The 25,966-nt window shown below is 36.7% G+C and overlaps 1 protein-coding gene across 1 annotated transcript; it reads right to left on the bottom strand.

Annotated features, from left to right (window-relative positions):
* Positions 1 to 95: 95 nt before the first annotated feature.
* On the bottom strand, positions 96 to 25,870 carry LOC110802681 (cleavage stimulation factor subunit 77). The gene is made up of 23 exons (XM_022008122.2): positions 25,464 to 25,870; positions 25,253 to 25,352; positions 25,088 to 25,150; positions 22,722 to 22,831; positions 22,403 to 22,503; positions 21,686 to 21,747; positions 21,477 to 21,617; positions 19,571 to 19,699; positions 19,095 to 19,141; positions 17,954 to 18,017; positions 17,088 to 17,208; positions 16,874 to 16,932; positions 16,704 to 16,772; positions 15,386 to 15,526; positions 14,728 to 14,792; positions 13,543 to 13,639; positions 10,798 to 10,857; positions 10,120 to 10,272; positions 5,564 to 5,630; positions 5,364 to 5,471; positions 3,976 to 4,110; positions 1,733 to 1,954; positions 96 to 410 (listed from the first exon to the last, which is right to left on the bottom strand). Exons 2-23 carry the CDS (start codon positions 25,322 to 25,324, stop codon positions 247 to 249), a joined length of 2,250 nt encoding a protein of 749 aa, XP_021863814.1. The 5' UTR covers positions 25,325 to 25,352; positions 25,464 to 25,870; the 3' UTR covers positions 96 to 246.
* Between the last annotated feature and the right edge of the window lie 96 nt (positions 25,871 to 25,966).

The raw sequence follows: 25,966 nt of genomic DNA, 5'->3' as shown, positions 1-25,966 counted from the left end.
GGTTAAAGTTATCTTAGTGTACAATAAATTTATTGTACACCTTGTGCGCGCAAGACCTTTTGTTCAAACTTTTGAGAAGCGAAACTCAAAAGGGATAAAGTGAATTAGAAGGATTACTGAGACATTACATTATTTGGGGACATTATACAGTCAAGAATCAAATTTAATGGTGACCTAAATACTAATATACAACAAAAAGAACTTTTGTTACAAATGCTAATTGTACAAAATTGCAGTATGAGACTATCAGCTTGTGCTACCAGACTGTTCTCCCGAAAAGGCACTTCCATATGATGTTGATCCCGTTTGTGAGGCCGTTCCTCCACGAGATTTCTGCAATTGACGTAATCTGAAGGCATCTTTAGGAAGAGGCACGCTCTGCACTGATGCAGTTTCATCATCATCTTGTCCTGCAAAATAATTCAACATCCTTTATGTTGTAATCTTGAGCAAGTACTAAATCACTGTTAAAATCCAATTTGAAAACTCAAGATGACACCGCATCAAGTTGTTGGGAGCCAAGAGAAAAAAACTGTCTGAGAATTTACAGCATCCCAACTTCAACCATCATTTACGTAAAACAACCAGCAAACTCAAGGTAGCAACTCACCAATGAATACAGTTCTAAATGACATTTCGAACCTGTGGTTCTCTGTTCTCAAGCAACTCACGAGATCAAAATCATTTTTACAAGCAATTTCTTAGTTAACACTAAATATAATGACTTGTGCTTGGTTTCAGCTAAGTGGAGCAGCCAATTTATTTATACATATACTTCTAATTTTTATTCTTTTAATGAAACACATTTAATTTTGAGTTTGACTGTCCTCAGTTTCCTGGTCTTTTGCAGATATCAGTTCACTATATAATGACAACCTTCAGAGTTCAGATCAACTTTATAAGGAAACAAAAAATAGTTATGGGACTAAAAGGTTGGTACCATGGCATACATATTTAACAAGAGGAAGAAGAGAAAGAACAAAAGAAAATTTCTTTGCAGAGCAAACTATCAGATAAACCAATTACTGTGAAACTAAAAACTTGTTCCTAAAGGAGAAGCAATCATGATTTCATTAGAATGACCTCGATTCTCATTTATGAGATTTTTATCATCCCTTGAGACAATAGCATTATCCAGTTCATTGTCAAATAGACCACTCTGTATGCTTAAAGGAATCTTAGTACTCACATCTATCATACCACTCTGTCCCTTTTGAAATTTGAATAAATGGAACTCGAAGTCTTGTCTGATTCTAGTCTTTGGAAGAGGTACAAATGGCAACTGGCGAAGAGGATTACATTATAGAGAAAATGAGAACTTTTAACCCCTTTCAGTTGTAAAATTTATATTTATTTTACTCCACCTCCTTATATTATTATTTCATTTTATATGCTAAAGATTGGATCAAACGTCCGAGGTCCGTGATAAGGCAATAGATTCTGGGTTTCAGACACAACTCTAAAGACTTGCCACAGAAGCTAGTTCACATTGAAACAAGTCTTATGCCATTAGGAAGAATTTCCTGAAAGGCCAGGTGACTCCATTATCAGCTGCCCTGTGATAAGAAAAAAATCTCTAGATGAAATAAGGGGATGAGTCACCATGCATATTTAAGATGCTTGCAAAATCCCGGTATGCCATGTCCATTCTTAACATACGCATGCACTCATGCACTTTGCAAAACAACATGCAGCATGATAAAAAGTGAAGAAACTACATTAAAATACATACTATCTGCATTTTTCCTCTTTCCAGATTGTCCATCTCTTGTCATTCTCACAGATGAACCACTTGGAGCAGGGCGGGCTTTGTGTGAGCCAGAAGGCTCACTTACACCAGAAGCAGCTCCTGCAGGTACTTGCCCTGCTGATGTCATATGCTTCACCGCATGTGCAGTTACAGGGTTGCTTTGCAAACAAATTGACAGCACAAAATCTACATCTGGTGCTGGACCTAAGATTTCAAAATCCAAACAATTAGAGGAGGGGTAGACAACACCTTTAGAGTCGGTGAGAAAACAGCAACGAGTAATTAAAAAAGGCAGCAATAGGCAAAATGCTGAATACTGGCGAACATAAATCATTACATGCAGGCAGAAAATATCATAACTTTTATCAAGATCTGACGCCATTCCTCAAGTTCTCTTTAACTAAGAACAGTACACAAGGACAAACTTCCAGGAAGGAAAAAACAATATGAACATAACCCTCAAAGCCAGTATCGTCCTTCTTACAAGCCCGTCTCCCCCTTCTCTAGCAAACATGCTATAGTTTCTCTTTCCTACTTTCCATTTGAAGTTTCATCACAGTTTTCAAATTCATGAAATTAAAAATTACATACTCCTCAATGCCCATTCCTATGTTGATGATACCATGTTTAATTCCAAGTTGTAAAAAAAAATAAAACTTAAACCTCTCTTTTATCATTTTTTTTAATCTTTGCCCAAGAATTAACGACTTCCTTTTCCAGCTCTATGCAGCATTATATTTTCCCACTATAAAGCAGCATATCCCTTAAGCTTAACTACTACCACCTTAAAAGACTTGTCATCCGAATAGCCCTTCTCCACAAATCCTATGACACCTTGTCACCCGTTTCTAAAAATGCATCGGGATCAAAGTTACGAACTAGTTTTGGAGGTTCTAATTTTGCATCCTTTTTCGCCCTTTTAACATCGGCTTCAAATTTCTTCTTTAAATGTCAGTCCCACATGCTTCCTAAGTACAATGCCAATTCCAATGGTTGTATCTAGCTGCTTAACTATACTGGATAATTTTTCAAATAGAGAACTTAATCTACTAAGATTAAGCAATCTTCCTTGATCAAAAGGCATGTTTTATTGAAAATTATTGGTTCCTTTGTTATGCATACGGTTCTTTGTGGTCTGAAGTGTTTAAATTAGAGACTGGATATTCTTTACTTTAAGACTGATGATCAGGGGTTGTGCTCAACAAATGATAAATTTTTTAAAACACTCAAATAAAAACATGTGTGGATTAAGCCAATGGATACCCAACTTAGAACCTGTGTCTAAGATTTAAACTTTTAAGGGCCGATAACATCTATACGTTTTAACTTTAAAGGATACTTAGTATGTGGGGGTGTGGGTCTGTGGGATACTTGACTAAAAACTCCTACTCCACAACACCCCTCAAATTGAACACTAAATATAAAGAAGAAATGAATTTTGAAACTTTAAGATCGGAATTCAATTATAGTCTTAAAGAGATAATGAAAACTTGTTTTCCTTTACAAAATGGGTTCGACAATAAAATCCAACCGAACTTGCTTTTGTGCTTTTTGAACAATACATGTAACTGAAATTGCATTCACGACTTACTATGGCCTAAGAGTACAGCTGCAGATTGCCTTGTGTTCATACATTTCAATACCGAAAGCCCGGTCAAGAAGTCGCTTCTCTCACTAGAATTATGGCTGAAAATGTATTGGTGGATGGACTTTCCACCCCATGAACTTGAACCAACTTTCTACAATCAGCCGTTATCAAGTCCTGTTTTGGTTAATGAAAACGGCTGATTGTAGAAATTGCAGTTAGTTAGGAATGTGAGTTAGGATTTGCTTAATACTCAGCCATAGAATAGCCAGAACAAAAAGTTACGAATTCCGCTAATTTCATGCATTTGGATCTAATACCATCTTAGCAATGTCTTTTAAATGGGTATTAGGAAGATATGAAGATGAACTGCTAAGAATAAGTTAACTTAACAATAGATGACTCATGAGTCTTACATAGGGATCGCTCGTGCATTAGGATTCAGGAGATACATACAAGGTAAGGCCATAACTAAACATTTCCATACAGGAGACGAATGACAATTATCTTAATCTTAATCCTTAACAGACAAGGGGTTATTTTTATTTTTTTTTGGGTTTGTGCATAAGATCAAAGCATTATTAATCACTGACAAATTGATTACACATATTGAAGCACTCAGAATAAGTTCGATTATTACCTTCTACGGCAGGAAGATTTGCTATAAATGCTACAAGCGCAGGAGGAGCTGCTTTCAAAATCCCATCAAATGTTGACATGGTAGTAGAGACGCTGGGAAGACCACCTACCACTCCACTTGGAAGAACTGTTGATCCTGCAGCCAACGATCAGAACTTCAACATCCAGAAAAAGAATAAAAGTAAAATGCAAGGTTTTAAGTCTACGATGCATCGCTCACATAGCTTAACATGATGTTATCATTGGTTAATTTTGCAAAAGCTGAAAAGGTATGTTATGGTGATGCAATAATTTTTTTAATATTTGCTTGTCATCAGAGAAGTTTAATGCCTTAACCACCAAGTGTATGAAGAACTTGATTCTTTTAAATCTTGCCTAATGCTAGAAGTCAAAATTCTAGTGAATCAAATTAAAGCAGACTCCCATAATATTTCAGCCTCTAAAATATCCATTAGGGTCACATTTATGAGGACAATGAAAAATATATCTGATCATGACTGATCGATAGATGTAATCATTGATTCATTTGAAATATTGCCCATTATACTAAGTTTCTAACTGAATAAAAGATCCAGAATTTGTAGACGACTAACAACTCATATGAGAGGTTTGGATCCTCTAGAGTTCTAAAATAACTCTACAAGGTAGAGTTTGAGCATCTCAACCATTGAATGAAAAATCAATGGTTCATATATTATCTTTCTAAAATTTCCCTTATTTTTTCTCATCAATATAAGTCATTGATTTTAAAATGTATGGTTTAGATACAACTCTACCTTGTAGAGTTTTATTAAAACTCTAGAGGATCCGGACTCCATATGAGAGTATATCATACCCTAATTAAGTGGCATATATATATAGGAGGTTGTTTCATTGCATCAGCGACTTATTCCAGCTCTCTTTGCTCATATTATTTTAATTTCAAGTTTTATTTGCAGTAGAATTGTGTAGAGCAAACAAATAGCTAATTTTATCTTACAATAAGTCTATACAATCTCTTCTTTCATGATATCAGAACCTCACACAACACAGATTGAGCAAGGCACACACGCGGGCTGTGCCTCCTCGGCCATTACTACTGCTTGACTGCACCTACCACCTCAGTGTGTGCTCGAAATTGAACCTTGAGACTTTCATGCAAATAAATGATTTTCTGGCATTGTAAAAGGTTCAACTCAAACTTTGAATTTTGGCTGAACAAATCCAACACATAGAACATAGTATTGTTTGCACCAGGTTGCAATGCATCTAAACAGTTGTAGGGTCTGATAGTTTCGGTATAGAGCATAGATGTATGTACTGGAGATTATTCATGGATTCCACTATCATGACAGTTAATGCAAAAACAGCTACACTAAAAAGTAATCATTGCAGAGTCTGGCTACATACCTTGTTTCTGCCCCGGCTCATATATCACCATCTGGGTAATATCCGGATAAACCACTTTGGAAGCTTGATCCATTACAGTGGTAACTCCTGAAGTACTCTTCTCTTCACCTTAAGTAGCACAACCATACCGCACCGATATTTGATAACATTAGCATGAGTAAAATCTATCACAATCAACCCAGTGTTCAGGAATTCCGTACCTGTAGTAGTTACTCCATTTGGTACGCTAGACTTCTCTGGTCTTTTATTCATGTTCATAGTGAGCCACTGGACGTTTAAACCGAATGTTGTGTTCAGTACTCATGAATCATCAAGTTACCAAATATACAAAATATCTTCAAATCTCAAGAAGTAGTTGTGCTCTAGGATCTGTAACTCATTTTTAGAGTCACCAGGAGATGTCTCTAATGAAATACAACCTTATCCAGTGTGCAAGGAAAAACAAGGGAGAGTAAAGAGCTAACTTTATGTGAGGTATGGTCAATGAATTGAACTGATATCCGTTAAAAAGTGTGTCCAAGCCTCCAATGACCCACCATTTACACAATTAACCACAAACAAAATCTTCTAGATACAGCAAGACTTGGAGTCTTAGACCATGAGTGTTCCAGGCTTCCAGCAGACACCTTTGATGCCATACTAGATTAAACTTAACCAGTATGCAGGTAGAAAATTGTAATGAAGAACACAGAGCTAAACTTCACACGAATAGAGTAAGTCAAAGCATTAAGTAATGCTGTCTTTTTTATATTTTTTGAAAAGGTTCTGAGAACCACCTTTAAGTCAATACAACCACCAAAACAAAACCTTCAAGATGAGGGTGAGAGAGATAACAACAGCTGTAAGATTATGTCATCTGTGGACTGTGATACAAGATGCATGAATTTTAAGAACTTGACTAGGCATAACTCCTAGTTATCCGTTTTCGATTTTATGTCCCTTTTTTTATTTTATACGAGAACTTCTGATTGTGATATAACCTAATTTATGAATCGTTATAGGGATATAAATCAAGGGCATCATCCTTTTTTTCTTAGGAAAATTAACAAGAATAATCCCAGCTATTAGTGGTCTTCTCATTCAATCCCAACTACACTGAGTAATCTCAACTATTGGCGTAACATTCTCATATTAGTCTCAGTCATTTTTAACCTGTTGTGTAGGTTAGTACGTCCACATGTCATTTTCTTATTGGTTAGTTTTTCATTTTATTTTTATTCTCTTATGAAAAATCGCCATTAGAGCTAAAAAGTGAAGAAGCTAAGAACAACAGCAGCAGAGACTTCATCTTCTTCAACAACACACATCACCAACTCTTTTTTCTCTCCTCGTAGCCACAGCAGCCTACACCAACACGATGTGTTTCATCGATTTGTCGGTGGCGAATTGCGCCGGAGTTGCTTGATTCGCGCGACATTCATCTCTCTTCTCTCTCTCTCTCTCCTCCAATCCTCCGCTCTCTTTGAAAACACCCATGATGCTGCTACTTTTGTCTCCAGCTAGCCTTCTTTTCCATTACAACTCCTTTAACATTCAAACTTGGCAACCATCTGTTCAATTACTTCATTCAAAAAAAAATTGACGCAAATTTTTTCGTTCAATTTTAATTCAGAGGCTGCATCTTTTTTTGTAGGAAAGATTGATCCTAATAAACACAAAATTGGTCGGTCTGTTAAAACAGGCTCACTTTAAGATTAACTAGACATAATAAAAACTTTGGCACTCATCCTCTTTTATTGGGTTGGGGTGACCGGTAACCGGAAAACTTTTAAGTTGACTTTATTTGACTTAGTGGACCCCATTTCTCTCACATACTACTTTTTTTCCCTTTTCTTTTACATTTGATTTGGGAAAAGAGTACAGTTGTCGTCATGTGTTAAAAACCAAATCAATTGGCACCTAAACTCTCTCTTTTCTTCCTCCTCTTTCTTGCCAGTAACTTATACCCCAGCCACCACAATAAAGACCTGGTCTCACTATCTCATCACCACCCTGCCACCTTAAAATGATCTATCTTCACCAGCACAACCACCTTGAATATCAAAAAATCACCTCCCGTTTTCTTTCTCCTGAAAACCCCATAAATTGCATCTCGGGTGCCATTCAAACCTTAATCTCGATTCCGGGTCAAATTTGAGCCAATCGACGACCCTAATTTGGAACTTACTTTGTTGGGAGACTACCGGCGAATACAAAGCAACTGAAAAATCCAGTCCTCAATTTATTTTATTTTTCTGAGGGGGATCCAGTCCTCATTTCCTACAAAATGAAGGGGCAGCCGTCGACGCTACCATTAGACTCAAATTTGGGGGCAACTGTCGTGATTCAGGAGGAAGGAAACTAATCATCACCCCTCGTTGTCTTTGCTCTTAACCACCTCTGTCGACAGTCGTCTAATGAGCTCATCCCACAGCAGGGAGGCAAGCTTGCCGCGATGTATGGGCTGCTACGCGTCGATGAGGGATCATGGGGGGTTTGGCTTAATAGGGATAAAAGGATTGATGGGAGAAAAGAAAAGGGGAAAACAAAAAAGCAGTATCAAGAGAAGAGAGGAAAGGAGGATTTTAGTGGCGTTAGAAGAAAAGGGAAAAAATAAATAAAGAAACATGCAACATACATAGCCACATTGTTAAATGCTGTAATAAAAGAGGATGAATGTCAAAGGAAGTATTATTCTCATTTATTTTAAGGTTAGCCCATTTTAACCAGACCGACCAAAGGTTGTATTATTAAAATCAACTTTTCCTTTATGGTTTTTTCATGAAATACCCCAGAGGTTTGACTTTATTCACCAAATACCCTCGTAGTTTCAGGTATTCACACTATATACCCCTGAGGTTTCATTTTCTTGCATGATGTGACCCTCTCGTTAAGGGACCATAAGAAACTTTCATTTTTTCACCATATGCCCCTATGTTATCTAAAACTTTCACCATATACCCCTGTTAAGCAACGGCTAGTTTTAAAAACCGTTGGCCAAAATTTCAAGCATCCTCTCCTCGATATAAAGAAGCAGCAACATTGTTTCCCACACATCTCTTTCTATGATTCCCAAACATTAACCAGTTTGGTAATCAAGAGCCGAGAGGTAATGAGGAGATCATGGAGTTTGCTTACACGCGTTTCACAGCTGAATACCCCATTTTTGACAAGGTATTTTGTTAATCATTTACAAAAACCATAATAGTGCTTTTGCTCATTAGTTAGACAAGGTTGGCTGGCAACTTCATGAATTTGACAAGCATAGTCGGAAACAACATTTTCATATCTTAAAATATGAATGTCGTTATTCTGTTTCATGGTTTTTCTTGGAACATTTTGCCTTTGGTTGACCTCCATGACCTCCTCATTACCTCTCAGCTCTTGATTACCAAACTTGTTAATGTGTGGGAAGCATAGAAAGAGATGTGTTGGAAACAATGTAGTTGCTTCTTTATATAGAGTAGAGGATGCTTGGAATATTGGCCAACGGCTAGTTTTTTTTGAAAAAGTAGTCGTTGCTTAACAAGGGTATATGGTGAATACTGAATACCTAAAATTATGAGGGTATTTTGTGAATAAAGTAAAACCTCGGGGGTATTTCATGAAAAAATCGTTTCCTTTTTTGTATATGAGTAAAGGTAACCTTGTTTTGAACGACATTTTCTTTATCTAGAAATCTAACATCAGATGTGTATCACTTGGAATAAGCCAGCCATGTTCCCAAATCTCCGCACCATTTTCTTATCAGCAAAATGAATATAAAAAAATTAACACCCACACTCAAGTTGGATGAAGTATGTGATTGAATTCGGAGGAAAAAATAAAAGAAGTACTAGATACAGGAATTGAGGTGCCACCGTGCCGGAAGTTTAATACGCCATTAGAGTGAGGATATATCGAGGAGAGAGAATGTGGAGAAATGGGTGATTTGGTTCGTTGCAGATAGCCAGTATTTGGGAGAGGAAGGACTACTGAAGGAGAGAGAGGAAAAAAGAGAGGAGATAAAATAAAAGAAAGAAGTTACCGGTTTTAAAGGTTCCAGGCAATGGGGAACTGTTTTGGGAAGGGTATGGTGATGGTGAGGATTATTCTGAAATAAATTATGGTTGAGATTAAAATGAGAAGACCACCAATAGTTGGGATTATTCTTGTAAAATTTCTTTTTTCTTAAGCATCCTCGCCACAACACTCAAGATTTCCTATTGTTGACTCTTTGAAGCTAAACCCAACTAGAAGCAACAAGAAAGGATTCTGAACTGAACTTTCACACCACAAGTCCACTAAGTTAATAATACCCCCAAAACAGTTACATAAAGACATATGTCGGTATGTCCTCTGTCTGTCAGCACATTAGCCACTATCATACAACCAGTTCTTCAAGTCAGGAACTACTTTAGTCTTTAGCTTCTTTATTAAACAGAAACAAGGCATGGCAGAAATTAGGTTCTCTAGCAATTCTTGATTAATATGAAACAATGTGCAGCACAAGTAAACAGAAAAGCAACATGCTGTCTAACGGTCTAACCACTTCACATAAATTTCTTTATTTCTTTCTACCATATCAAGGAAACTAATGGCATCATCATTTAAATATATATCAAAAATTACACGAAGCACCTGTACAGAATTTTTAGAAAAGAATGTAGAAGTACAAATGCTTACAAAATAGATAATCTGATGTTAACTGCTCTATCATCACTATTTTGTTTCGTTCTTTTTTGCTGGGGGTGGGAGCGGGGTATGAATCAAAGAGAAGAAACAAAGTGAAACACACCTCTTGCCGTGCTAAATGATCCAGATCCTTAGATGAACATGGCCAAAGATCCATGAAACTGTATCGTGAAATTACTTCCTGTAGTGAACCTTCCTGTGCTAAACCCCCATCATCACTTGTCCGGGAAAGAGCCTCTTTCCTTCTTTGCTCAACCTGGCAACAAACATTAGAGATTATGCTAAAAGAACCAATACCGTGTCTATGAATACACGGGTATTAAATCATGCAAGGACCAACTAAATAATCATTTTAAATGTCGCACTGGTTAATGTACACTTTTGACAAAAGCAGGAAAAATAATTATATTCTTTTTCTTAGTTTAGCATGTTCTATTAATGTTTTTCTGTAGTATGCATACAATAAAAATTCATTGTCCTGTAAGACCTCCTCTTCATTTCCAAGTTTTGCAGAACAGTTAAATGCAACAACAGAAAAAAGGTGGGGAACCCCAAATACAACGTGCCTAGGTCTCTGAAGGCCAAAATCCTTGATTAGTTAAAAAGAAAATTTCATTATTATCAGTAACCACTCTCACTAGACCTGCTAAAAATTATTCATAGCAAAAGATGAACTCCTTAGACTGTAATAACAATCAGCAAGCACACCCAATGGCCACCATACACGAAGAGCTATATAAAATTCGGATTTTACAAATAATAATTAGTAAAGATTAACTACCTTCAGCATACTAGCCAGGTCTCCATATGTTTGTTCAAATTGTGCAAACCGTTTCCAAACCTGTGGAAAATATAATCAGTGGAATAAAAAACTCAGTTTACAAATAACCATAGACCAAAATTTATAAAATACTACACAGTGAGAGGATGACTAAGGAAACTGGACATTAGTTTATTGCATCCGAAGGGGAAAAAAACTGACCAGACCACAAAGCCTTTACATTTTAACATATCAGATAGGTATTAAATTTAAACAAGATCTCCCAAGGTACCTTCCACTTAAATTAATATTCTGATAATTGAACCTAAACCTCAAGGCTACTATTATCCAACATTCCAACAGAAGATGAGAATACAAACACGAAAACAAAATTGCATAAAACCAAAAGGGCAATAAAAATGAGTTGATTCAAAATTTTACAAATGTGAAATAGTTTCATAAGAATTCAAGATTGGGCAGGGAACTTCCATGACAGTAGATCTTGACAAGAAATTTTTAGGAAAAAGTCATGCATTGTAAGAAGAACTCAATTAGCATCAACTAGTATTGACAAGAAAGTAACCCCAAATCCTAAACCCTAGCCTTTACAGTCCATCACATTTATCCAAGAAACTCCAGTAGATGAACACACCCTGTCATAACCTTCTCGTATCAAACTCAAATTTAACAACCCCTGCATTTCAAATACTCGCTAAGCATTCCCTTTTGGCATGTTAAAATTTAGTTCCTACATACCTAGTGCTAGCCTTTGAACCCATTTTCACTCCCTCCATTCAAGTCATCTTTGGCCTCCATCAGCCTCTTCTAAAATCCCCATTAACCCAACTCTCCACTTTTGTTACTGGTTGCCTTCAGATCAACATCTCACATGCCCAGACCAACATAGCCAGTTCACTAAAAAGCCTAATAAAAATTATAATAAAGTAAGGAAACCTTGATCTCTAACTATAGCACCAGCATCCTCATACCTCCAACTCTTTGATATCAAATATAATCCTAGCATTTCCCAATTCAAGTCATGCATAAAAGACTACTACGGGAATCCCCCATCCTATCCACTAGGGTTGCACCATCTATCTCACACCCCGTCCTATAGAGAAACCTTTTTCAAGATAATTCATAAGAGAATGTTCCCCATCCAGCTCTTCCATCAAAGCACCGTCTCTCTCTCTATCAAATAAAAGCAACATCAATCTGGGTGAAAAACCCACATATTCTTAATTAAGAAGAGGGTCAAAATTTGAGAATGACTCCAAAAGTATGCAAAAATGATGAGACACGTCTCTATCACCTAAAACCTAACCAGTAAGGTAACTCCTCTTACTACTAATAAGTACTACCTCCGTTCCTATTTCTTCTTTACGGTTACTATTTGCACAAAATTTAAGAAAAAAAGAGAGTATGAAAGTGGGTAACATGTGGGTAAGAGTAAGTGGACAAAAAGTGGGTACTTTGTGTGGGACCAGGGATTAAAGAGTACTAATTCATAACCATAAATGGAATAAAGTGTAAGTGTAAATAACTTCAAGGAACACCTATGTGGGGAGAGAGTAAAGAACAAAAAAGAAAAGAGATAGTACAAAGAAAGGGATTTACGTATCTAACCTAAAATGACACAACCTTTTCCTCCCACCATGGAAAAAATCCGTTGCATTATAGAATGTGCTATTGTGTGTTATATAACGAGTTTCTGAGTTACCGTTCCGAGAAACCCCGTTATACAACGCCGGGATGGAAATCACCCCCAACTCGCCGCGACGGTTGTTCTAATGGTAGAAAGTCGTTCTATAACCTTCATTTATTTTAATGGACATTAAAATTCAGAAAAATAGTTTGTATTGCCGGGGAAGAACAGGCCAAAAGAAACATACTGGAATTTATAATTATAATTTCTTGTGTAGATATGCTCATTAAGATACTTTCTGAAGTCTTTAAGTTGGAGATCTTCAATTTTTCAGATGACAATAATCCATAATTAATACTCCCTCTGTATTTATTTAAGGGATACACTTGTCTTTTCCAGCCGTATTTATTTAAGAGATACACTTGCCCTTTTTAGTAACTTATCAACCCCACCATTTAATTAAATAATCTATCTAATATATATCCTATGTCCCACCACCCTATTAAACAAATAATTTCAGAACTACACCCCACCCCCCACCCCTCTAAAATGACATGGTCCCCACTTGTTTTACTTATTAAAATATCTACCCCAACCCCACTTGTTTTATTACTTTATTTCATTCAATTCTTCTCCTTCATACTTGTGCCCGACCAAGTGTATCCCTTAAATAAATACGGAGGGAGTACTTTGATGGTTGTCCTTATAGATGATGATATTCCGTAATTTTATAGGTGATGATACTCCATAAAATATAAAAATATAAAAATAGGTTATGGGGTTTTTATTTGTTGGTTGCTGCTGTTCAAAATAGGAAGAAAACTGAGGAGAGTGAAAAATAATGTAACTACAGTTGGCTACTACGCTAAAAGGTGACCAAACCACTGGAAAGAGGTTAGGTCCCTAAACTATGCTTAATTCTAGGAATGGCAGTACAAACAAAGAGAGCAAGAATCGAAATGTTATATATCGCACAGAAAGAGTACACAGTATAAACACTGGAAGGTTATTTTCTGGTTACAAATGCTAAATAGCCACAACAATCTGGAAGCTTGTATCAAGAAACTAGATTAAACATGATTGATTTCAGAGCCAGAACAATCTGGAGAAAGAATTTGTACCTCAACAGATTCTTCAGGTGGAAGCGAGTTGAGTGCACGTTCAAACAAAGCTCGAATGTTTCTATCATCATTCAAACGTGACAAAAAATCTGCATATCTGCAACATACTGTTAGGATGAAGAATATAAAGTTCGTGCGCTTACATTTTATTTTATCGTGCTTACACTGAAAAACAATAAAAAGGACTGTGTTCTTAAATGATTGTATAATAATATTTTAGCAATAGTTTGTTCACCATAGCTTGCCACTTGTGCTCTCGTCCATTATGTATTTATGTATGAAGACATCACAATCTTCAAGTCACAGAATGTGTTAAAAAATGCACTCCCTCTGAGTTATATTTGTGTTAGACCTTTATTGGTCAAACTCTCAAAACTTGACCATTGATTTATCTTAAAATCATTTATAAAATACTGGTAAATTTATTTTCTAAAAGTACTTTCAAGTCTTTTCAAAATTTATGATAAAAGGACAGGACGTACCCAGTGTACAAGGCTCCCGCTATTTAAAGTAGGGTATGGGGAAGATCCAAATGTACGCACCCTTACACTTATTTTCATAAAGAGGTTGTTTCTGGAAATCAAACCCGTGACCTAGCGGATAGCATGTAGACACTTGACCACCGGGCCAAGGCACGACCTACTTTCACCTTTCGTAATTTATGATAATAAGGAAAATTTGCCAGAAAACACCTATTAGGCAGTTCACAAAAATTCACTTGATAAATATATTTAGCATAGAACCAACTAACATATTTTCTACAAGGCCGGACAAACCTAAACTTAAAATACCTGATATGTTCTTGTGTAAATGTAGTTTGCACATTTCAAGTCGTCAATTCACAAAAACCATGGCTTGTGTTATGTCTTGAACTGTGTGAAAAATCTAGTTTTCTAGTGGATTTATATAGCTTGAAAGCGAATTACGATTTACACAAATGAGTATTCAAAACATTATTGTCATACATCTACCAAAAATTGGATCAACATTTGTTTGGCATGGTAGAACTGTAGAAGTAATATATAAAGTGGTTATCTACAAAAGGATTTGCATTAGGTGGTCTTTGCCAATGCCTAATATAAAAATAGTTCCTCACACGTTTTTTTGTTACTGAAGGTTCATTAAACTTTTGGTCAAGGATGCTCAACTAATATATAAGGTTCATAAACAAAGATTTGAGCTTACTCGAGGATGTATCCAGGCTCATGCATAAAACGTTTTAGTCCTGCTTCAAATATATTATGAGCAACCTGTATGAAGATACAACAGATAATATCAAGCAACAGGAAAATAACAGCAACAACAATAAACAAAAAGATTAAGAAAGTAACGATCAAAATATGCAGTAAAGAATAATCTTCAGAGAACTTCAACAGTTGCAAGCATATAATTTTTTTTAACGTTACGGAAGTTCAAAACATGTCCTACTTTTCTGAGCCTATCCGAAAGAGAACCCATGGTAACAAATGAAATATCATAATAATTACTCCCCTGTCCTTATGAATTGGGTTGCCCACTGGTGGAGATTTGCAATGTTGTGTGTCACAACTTAAAAGGTGGCAAGTGAAATAAGATGAAAGGATTACTAAACTACTTTAAGCATATACTCCTCTATCTCAATAAAAAAAATGTAAAAGTTTTAGTATACAGAAAATACAAATTTCAGGATAATTTTGTTACCAGCGTCTTTCCGGCCATACTGATTAGAACATTATGACAGAAAGTGGGGCAGTATTTATGGGGTCAAATAATATGTAATTCATAAAACCATATTTCAATTTGTATGCTACAACAAACCTTCATAACTTAATTGATAAACTTGGATGATAGGGTGTTGAACTACCTTCGGATCCTTGTCAAGGCAAAAAGACATCATAGCATATGCAACATAAACATGATAAGTGCAATTTGGTGACTTTCGAGCATCAAGAAAATATTTGCGGGCGGCTTCAACTCCTTCACTTCTTCTAAGGAATCTAATAAACTGAAGCATCAAACAGCACAAAACAAATGTTCAGAGGTTGAAAAGACAAGTTCACAAGTATATTTACGAAAGGACAGAGACTTATAACATGCTATAGAAGCAGTTTCTGAAAAGTGGTGATATTACAGGAACAAAACATCATAAAATACTTACCTCAGGTAAAGACTAAAATCCAAAGATATTTTACACTTTTTTCAATTCCTTAAATAAAAATTCATCACAACTTGATTACTCCATTTCTGATGCATCACGTGTATTTGCACATAGTTTTAGGAGAGTTTTTTTTAAAGTAGTAATATATTTTGCAAATGGGGTAGTTGATGGATTCTTTAATCTAATCAAAGGGGTTTATAAGAGAGAGAAACAATAAAAAATTGTTCGAACCAATGAGAAATGGAGAGAGAAACAATAAAGAAATACTGATAGACCATGAAAGAGGAGAAAGACGATAAAAATTGTAAAAGGTTGTTATATATGGAAGTGACGCATATAATTTAGAAATGGACGAATAAGACAAGTGATGCATCTATTCAGAAACGGAGGAGTATAGTTTAAGCAATCAAATTTCAGAAACAATATTCATAAATGTGGAAAGCCCACTCAGCTTGATTTCTTTGCAGAGGTCTGGTTTTTCTTATCAATTATTTCGTCAAACCAGGATAATCAATATAACTTAACATATCAATTATGTCACAGTTTCTTGCAGAATCTAAATAACGCACACAGAAAAGGTCTCCAAGGAAGAAATATAGCTGCACATACATGTGACTCTTTCAAGTTCCGAGTTTTCAACAACAGCCAGCTGAGTCTAATAAATATTGTTGCATCATCAGCATTCTCCTTATTTGCATAAGCAGGAGGTATTATTTCATGGTTCTGAATATCAATCTTCAAAAGATATCATACTCTTGAATATGTTGAAGCAAAGTTTGCTAAAAGGGACCAGGAATATTAGAACTTCAATTATTTCCATCTTAATTATATTATTATACTATGTCAATTGAATGCATTGTTTGGCTTCTATAGCAATAGGATATTCAACTGTTACGATAAATGGTCATATTTGTGGTACAGTATGCACAGAACATTTGAAAGTGCTCTTTAGCTCAGGATAAACTGTTCCAATCTAGCACCATTTGAGTAAAAACTGTCCTTCGAAATTTCTCCCAAACCTTACTTGTATATGTGAAAGGGCTGTTGCATTCACGGCATCACCCAACAGGCTCTCATAAATCTTCTTCGCAGGCTGCATTGAGGCAGAAAAATTAATCAGGAACATATGCACCCAGATACACAATGCATATAATGGTCAAGACGTCAAGTAGACATAGCAAGAGAGGTTCAAACCTGGACTGCCCCACGGGATTCCTCCAGCTCAGCATAAGCATACTTCAGCATCTCAGAATCTGCTTGAGGAGGAAAATAAAAGAAAGAAAATAAGAGGCATTAAAATGCCCACACGGTATAAAACAGACACTTTCATATCATGAAGAAACCAGAGACTGTCCAACTAACTAAATCATGACCCAAAGCTGTGAGAAGTCTAAAGCAAGAGAGTCACCTGGAAGAGCCTTCAGAGCTCTCTGATAAACTTTGACAGCAGAATCTACAGAACCACTTTTTGCATGCCATGAAGCATAGTCATACCATATATCAGGATAATGATATAGATACATCAGACACTGGTATCAGCCAAAGACAAAGGGCAAGTTAAGAAGTAACAATGGAACAGCATGGGCACGAATACCAAACAAACACCACGAGAAACAAGTCCAAGCAGCAAAAGGGAATGACTAATAGTTTGGCATACGTATTCTCATTTAGATCAACACGCAGTTACTGAAAGTTCAAATATTAGCTGCCCAACAGAAAAGTGATAAAGATAGCCAAGAAAACAACTAATCTCCTTCCACAAAAGCACATATAATGCTGCAGATAGTACGGGCGCATTTTTAAGGTACAAGCAAATGCTGTCTGCCACTGTACAATGTTCAAATTCTATAAGAGGGACTATCATCCAAGTATACTTGAACTTCTTAGGTAATTAATACGCCTCAAATCATATAACTATATCGTTTTTCTTATTTCTCTTCCTTTTTGCTTCAGAATTTATTTTCCTTGCACAGAGCATAGTGTAATCTTTCGTAAGAAAAGACGCTATGAATACTTAAGTATGCTAAATCTATTCACATAAATTAAGAGAGCTAATGAAATTTAAGCAACTTGCATGTTGAAACTAGACCACCACTGAATGTCTGTATATCGATTTGACATTTGGTGGGGTGGAGAGGAGGGAGTTAGATAAAAATGGAAAAACTAAATAGGAAAAGAAACAAAAGAGCAAGTAGATCAGAACAAGAAGAAAATAACAAAAACTTTCAATGTACTTCTGCTGCATAGATGTATACATACTACGTATTACTTTACCTGTTCATAAGCAAAAACAATTCTCTTATTAGATGATGCGCTGTCAATCCTTTGAGGATTCCCCCTGCAAAGCATATATTAGCAATCAGCACAAAAATACATACATCCCGTGTCATATACTGATCTATAAAACAAAATTTCAAAAAAAAACCTAAATTTAATAAGTTTAGTAAGGTTCTTCAGCACAACCATGAGGCTATGCTTACATACTGTGACCTAAGCTTTTCATAACCGAAGTAATCGGGAACTTAATATGTAGGATCGTCCCAATATGGTGCCTTCAGGGAGAAGAGTGAATGTGCACATCTCTGAGAAGAGAGAACCCACCGAAAGAATGCAACCAATGAGAACATGGACTGCCACCACAACAGGAGCTGTTTCAAGTATACAGCTTTGTCTGACACACTAAACCCCCAAAAGTGGCAATGGCCGTATCAACCAACCTCAAAACTTTAAATACTATTTTTCTGGATCCAACATATCTTGTCCGGAAATTCTCTGCATTGGAAGCCAGAACCCTTCTGGTGAGTGTGGCACAGAGAAACAGCAAATCTGAAAATGCTCTACTTTGGAGGCAAAACAGAACCACTTCAATGAGTTTCGCCTAATAGAACCTACCACTTTCTAACACTTGACGAGCTATCCAATGGCCTAAAACTAAAAAGGACCAGGACTTGTTTAGCAAAGTCTATCCTTAAAAATCACCTGGTGTTCTTGCTTTTTAAGTTCACCATCAACGTGCAACCAGAAACATCCTCCACAAGTCAGGGAACCGACCTTTCTTCATTCTTCTTTCAAACCCTTAAGAACGTCTTTGGTGTATGTATCAAGGCTGCACCCAACCATCCCAACCAAGGGTAATGCAAGTTCTAAAGAGAAATAGCCAAAGGACGGGAGGTATGATAACCCCTTTGGATTTTTTAATAAATTAATACATTAAAATTCATTGTATTAATATTTTAAAACTAAAAGACAAAGAACAACAGTAATGAGGTCATCATACCCATTAAAATGTCCAGTCACGAGTTTCAAGGATAATTTTATTGCGAAGGAGAGAGTAGTACAGTAGTACACGATACTATGCTTTTTAAGCTACAAGTATATAAATGAAAAGTGAAAGGCTTACAGCAACAGTACTTACTTTTCGAATGCTAAAAGTTTTTTCCATGTCACCCATTGCTGTTCTTCCTGTAAACAATCAAAAATAAATCAACCATGAGGAATGAAGGCATGGAGTGGGAAGGGAATGAGTTCTAACTACAAACGATATATAACTCTCCAATAAGTGAATGAGTACATATGATTAATCACACTATCCTTGCATGGCCATAGCATACAAATACACAAACAAAAGGCACAAAAATTTAGGACATACTAGATTCAAACTCTTTTGTATGATGGAAAATTGATATGTATATAAAGTACATTCATATATTTTGCAGTCCAAGTTTATTGATCATATTTTATCAGCGGTAAGTCAGGTAAACATTAGCAAACAAACACATGCAAGCGCGAGCATGCACACACAAGCACCGAAACATGCATTTGCACGCATGAACACAAACGAACTTTTACTAATCAATTTCATTTTGACCAAAATTAATACGTATACATTGCCTTGCAAGAACCAGTTGGCGGGACAGCCAGCATGTTCCAATCAATGTCATCAACATATTTCTTCCGCTCCCGATAGACTGCTCTCGCACTATTAAATTTTTGTTGGAACTCCGAAATAAGTCCTTTAGCCTGCAAAAAGGTTATCAAAATGTTAATTATCATATTGTACGGCTTAGCGTTACCTATTCCCTAATCACCCCACGAAACGCGAACCGAAAAGGTGAATGATAACATGAAAATAGTACATTTTTGGTTTAATTTAGCAAATTAGGTAGCGAATTGCAAACCTGTACAGCTGTACCCAATCTCATACAAGCAAATCAGGTAACAATGTTACGGTTTCTCAAGTATTCAACATCGAACCCAATCACAGAAATCAACCCCCCCCCCCCCAAAAAAAAAAAATGAAGAAAAGAAAAGGTGGTAAAGAATCTAACAAAAGAATTATTGCGTATTGCATAACAAGTTTTTGCTTCAAGAGCCTTTTTCTCCTTATAAATATTGGATAGAGCAATATAAATTACGTAGTTGTCATATGCAGAAAAGTGAGACGCATCATTATGCAATATGCATCAACGTTTGTCATTTCGGGACAGTCATCAGCAAATGGTAATTGCCATCAACGGAGAGCACAACCATGGAATTAAGACTCGATCGTTCCGTAACATAACAACGTTCTATAACGGGTTTTGGATTTGATGTTCCGCAGAACCCCGTTACGTAACGGTGCGACAAAAATCACGTCTTTCTCCCCGCATCGTTTGTTACGTAACGATGACTCGCCGTTTTAAAGACCCCAAAAACCTCTCAAAGGTAGCTCATTTGTGCTACTTGGTACAGGTTTGGGCGATTGCATATCAAGGAAAAGGAAGCTTACCTCTCATTCATCCATCTTATTCAGCCTTCCTTCTGTGGTGTGTTTCGTTTCTTACTAGACCCTCCCTCTCTCTCTCCACCACATGTGAAAGGGAACTTCTACACTGAATAAACTCATATCAAAACCCAACTAGCAAGTGGGTAATAGAAGAGATTTTAACCATATATACCAACATCGTCCAAACCAAGTAAGGTGGTTCAAAGAAAACAGGAACTGAAAACCTGGTGGTCGTTGCCCTAGATAAACCATACTAGAGATATGCCTACATAAAGCCTAAAGTCAACTGTCAACCCCACTTCCCTTAGGAAAATATAATTGAAAATCAAATAGCAGTATGGAAGATATACATAGGGCAAGATATCCTCCAATGTTAGACCCAAATATCAGTAGAATAAAGGGACTTGATGCATTGCAACACAACAATCAATCCTCCAACGCCCAACCACACATAATGAACAAGCACTAGAGTATTGCTCTAGAAAAATTAGCCTCACTTACACTCAATCCAACTAACAAGCTCCCCTAAGCAAGCTAATAGCGCAATTAATTCAGACTTTTCTAGGGATGGGTTCCTGGAAAGGAAACACACTTAGCAGCTAGAACTATGAGGAAAGTACCCTCTGTATTCAAGTATTTTTAAATAAATCGGCAGCCAAAGTCTGGTTAGAAAAACAAGCTATCCAACTTGAACCCGCACACAAGTGTGGGAAAAAAGGGCACATAATGCTTTGTGGTGATTTCTACATAAGAAAGGTTCTAGACTCCCTAGAGCTTGGGTGAAGGGATAAGTAGTAGATGCATCACTAAGACATGAAGAATAATTTTAAATGTTTGAGTAATTAAGCTGTGCAAGTTGACATAATTCTAAATGAAGAAAAACTCCGATATTCCTTATGAATATAAACAAGTATACAAGAATAATGTAAAGAAAATAAGCAACAGGCTCGATAGATTGCTTACATGAAAAAATTGTTGAAATATTCTTCAAAAAAATCAAAGAAATTACAAAAAAAAAATAAAAAAAATTACCAGCACACGGCTAACAGAATTTTCAAAATTCTCATAGTCCTTCCATAGTTGCTCGACGAGGTGCGTTGGAGTAACAATAGCTTTTTGATATGCTTTGCGAACAACAGCCATACGCTGAGTCTCATCCTGTGCTGAACGAGCCTGCCAAATCACCATGTTAGAATGCAAAAATCGTTGAAGAAGAAAATGTTAAGATAAGTATGACAAACCGGTAAGGACTTCAAGAAGCTGATGTACTCTATCCATACAGGGCCCGATGCAACATCAGCTCCTGTTACGAGAATATATCATCAGAGAACTTCAAACATCCCTCGACTCTCACACCCTTCAATCAATTGCTTAAAAAAAATCAGGGCCGTTTTCCACCTGCCTTGCATTATCACTATAAATTACAAGCCTTTCTGTAACTTTTATCCAAGTAGGAGAGCTACAAAATCAGATTAGAGACTTTAACAGCTGCTGCTTTATATGGGGGTCGCAACAGCTTAAATTCCAAAAAGTGTTGATCAACTAAAATCATAGGCATGATTAGCAACCTGAAGCCCCCTAAAATTTTGTACACTAACTAAGGACATATAAACAGAAGTTGTTTAGAGGAAGCAATGATGAACACACCCTACTTGTTGACACAACATAGAAGGCAACTAAGTTCAGTTGCTACCGTAAAACCATGCCCAAAATATCTAACTCCTAAATACTAAAATTGCCCGCACGTAATTTGGAGACGGTGAGGATGATAAATAACAACTTTACCGACTGATGGCTATACAATCCTTCTGTCAGACTGGATACTAATCCTATCGCGATTCACCGAACGAACAGGTGGGGTAAAGGTGGTGGTCACACAAGTACATTGGACAAAATTCAGTTGAGATACATCTTACTGAAGGTTCTTAATGTACGACCTGCGAGGAGAGTGAACTTACCGACATAATTCAGCATAAAATCAAAAGCTTTCCTTGTTTCTTCCTGACCGTCAAAGCCCTTCTTTTCATTGACCTTCTTTATAAAACGAATATAGCACCTCCTATAACACAATACGGAGCACACAGTGAGACATATTTAAATTTAACTATACAACATAACAAGCAAAGTATGCATAGAAGGCACCAAAAGATACTCGTGTATCACATACAGGAACTCCAGATAAAAGGCATGTAAGGCACATAAACCAGATTCGCTGAGCAAGTTATAATGTCAGATTGTCCATAGTAAAGCCAAATTGAAATAGAAGAACTCACTCACCAAAGAGGAACTTGAAGACAGTTCAATAGACAACGGCTAAATATTTGTTTTGTAGCATCATCATTATTAACAGCCATTTGTGCCTCCACATACTGCTTCCAAAATTTGGCCTGTACATCGTTTTATTCAGTTTAGATTAATACATACAAAAAATTAATATTCCAAATGCACAATGGAAAAAAAAAAAATTTAAAAAAAGCATACTATCCAGGAAAAATGTTACACCCGTAATCAGGGAGGAAAGATATCAGACAGAACTTCACTCCATACAACTTAGCATGATAGTTATATCTTCTAAGTGAAATTCACTGCCTAAAAAAAGCAAAAGGTCAGAATCTAATGACGATGAACACTCATTAGGGAAATCAGTCAAACAAGGTAGGAATCGGTTTTATATGAACCATTTGAAACTATTCCACCATAAAATAAACAATTGGAAGCCAACTACTTACATGCTCACTCAACCAAGTACCAAAAACCACAGGAAGCATAAACACGGAGCAGACTTCAAATTGTGAAAATCTTAGACCTTTATTTCGATTTTCTTTTCACTTATACTCCACTGACCAAACAGCCTCCCCTCCAGGTCAAGTAAACAAGACACTGTATTTCAGTATATTAAAGAAGGTCACAGGTCATTACCAACTTTACTCAGACAAGTTTACAAGAGTCAAAGTCGTGAGCAGTATGCAGCAGAGAAGCTCGTTTTCTTTATCTATGTTTTCCTGTTCTATTTGAAGGATTATACTAAATATCTGAAGTTCTGAACTCTTTTAAGGTTCAGCTATCCATACAAAGGTGCAGCAGTTATAAAAGGAGATAAATTAACAGATGTTCAAAGCACAAATAAACCTGCCAATCTTCACAAAGTTTACCACCTCAATATAAGTACTCAGTATTTCAATGTAAAGATAAACACAACAACCACCCCGCAAAGTCACCATTAAACCAAAGTCAAACAAGGGTAAGATACACAATTGCACAAATGGGCTTGTTGCACCAAATGCGAAGAAGCAATTGCACCCACAGCAGAAAAAACATGGTATCTCATTGTGTGCTAATAACAAAAAATAGGAGCAAAAGAAATGCTATCAACAAAAAGTAGACATCTGAATTCTGAAGATTCATAAACGCTGTTTGGTTCAAGCATCGCAATGGAATGGAAGTCAAGACCTCAAGACCAAACAAGTTTCATACTAAGGTTATAGCAGTGAGTGCGCCGTAAGAACAAAGAAGTTTCATCCGTCTTTTAAGTCAAGTAGTTTCCAAGACGGCTCTTCTTATTCTACGATAATCAGATTCTTCTACAATAAATCCATGAATCTGCTCAGAACCAGGTCAATTCCTGAGTCATTTGTTCCCCCCTCTCGATCCATTCAGTTAAAGAACCGCAGTCCATTCAGTTAAAGAACAGCAGTTTTGGACAAGATTGTACCTTGTGTAGAAACTAGGAAAGTTTTGAAACGAGTTTATAATTTTAAATCGCATCATTGCTTGAATCAATTTGTTTGGTCAAATTTTTTAAACAGCCGTACCTCTCACATCTCCTCCCAGCCTAGCTAACTTGTCACAGAGTCACTTACATGTACAAGTTTTTAACTTACTCTCCTGTATTTTCTCTCAATCGGCACGCCCTCCCAAAATGGTAGACCCCATTTCAGTTGCTGAAGTTCAGACTTGAGATAGTCATGGGTCAAATCTCCATGGAAGTGTCAGAATCAAGACCTCAATATGGAAATTTTGGTGCTTCGCCGATTCGTCGGAACATTACCCCCCCCCCCCTAAGCCTTCAATTTTCGTCAAATGACTTGGCCTCTCCTGGCTCTTCCAATGTCCGGGACCTCACCCTAGTCCCGCTTAGCTAGTTGGGTTACTCGATCATATCAGGGATGATTCAACTATCAGTGACTGTAGTGTGTAAGCTTCCTCCCTACCATTAAGATAGCCCGAATTGCTATTGGTGAACATCTAAGAGACATATGCTCGAGTCAATGGAGTAAGAACGTAATAGTAAACAAACTTGATAGTTGATACAAGTTAGATCAGTCTGATTGTTGAAGGATGAAATGAGAAAGACTTCGAAATTCAAAAGTCAAAAAATAAAACATTTTAGTATTTGATAGGGCTAAGAACCAATAACAAGGCAAAAATTGATAAGCCACTGGCCACATACAAAACTTGAATGAACATTCTCAGGTTTAACATTAAAAATCCAATTCTTCCAGTGCATCATGATTCCAATATTGGCGAAACCTGGAATTTTATAACTTTGAACACAACAATGATCTATCCCTATATAACAAACTTAATACTCATATAAGAAATTATTTATTCAAATTTACAAAGTATGGATAGAGAAGGCTTACAGCAGTAGGGTAGATGACCAGAAGTTGTTCATATATAAGAGTTGCTTCAGTAATTGGGAGATGCTAATAATAAAAATTATAAGCAACAATATTAGTATAAAGTTGTAAGGAAAATACTAAGAATTTGGAAATCAATCAATTACACCAAAGAAAATTAAAACTTACCAATGCTTCATTAGCCAAAATCTCAGCAGCTTCAACATTGTAAGTATTATTATTGTCGAGATTATCAGCCATGTTAATTTACAGCGGAAGAAAAATAATTCTGAAACGCAAAATCAAACTAAGATTAGCAAGATTAAACATAAAAGGTCGAGAATTATTGTGGACTGCCATAGAAACTGGAGGGTAAATAGTTTGAATTTGTGTGAATCACCCGCGAAAAAATTGAGCAAAAATGTTGAGCAGCAGCAGAATCGATGGACCCGAAAGTTAGTCCAACTACTCTCTGCAATTTGTTCCAATTCTTGCTAATCGAAGGCTTGGATTATGCGCATCTGGGGTGTGGTAACTTTAGATTGGGTGTTGGTATTGTGGTGGTTGCGCGGTGGTGGCCTGGGTTTGTGACAGTGGTGATTGCGGTTGTCTTTGATGGGAGGAGCCACAGTGGTGGCTTCGAATGGTCGCCTGGTGGCGTCCAAAACCTCCACTTCTACCCTAGCGTCGGTGCCGAGGTGGGGGATGGTCTGCCGGAGATCGACACGACGGTTAGGGGCATCCTTGACTAGAGTATGAGGTTATGAAGTGATGAGAGGCGTAGAAGGGAAAGGGGGATATAGGGGGCGTTTGGTTCACACCACTGTAGAGTAAGGATCGAACCAGACCAGAAATCTGAAATAAGTTCATATCAGATCAAATCAGACCAGATCATAAAAAATA

The sequence above is a fragment of the Spinacia oleracea genome, chromosome 5 (genome assembly GCF_020520425.1).
Source record: "Spinacia oleracea cultivar Varoflay chromosome 5, BTI_SOV_V1, whole genome shotgun sequence".
NCBI lineage: Eukaryota > Viridiplantae > Streptophyta > Magnoliopsida > Caryophyllales > Amaranthaceae > Spinacia > Spinacia oleracea.
This window is presented reverse-complemented; position numbering and strand designations above follow the sequence as displayed.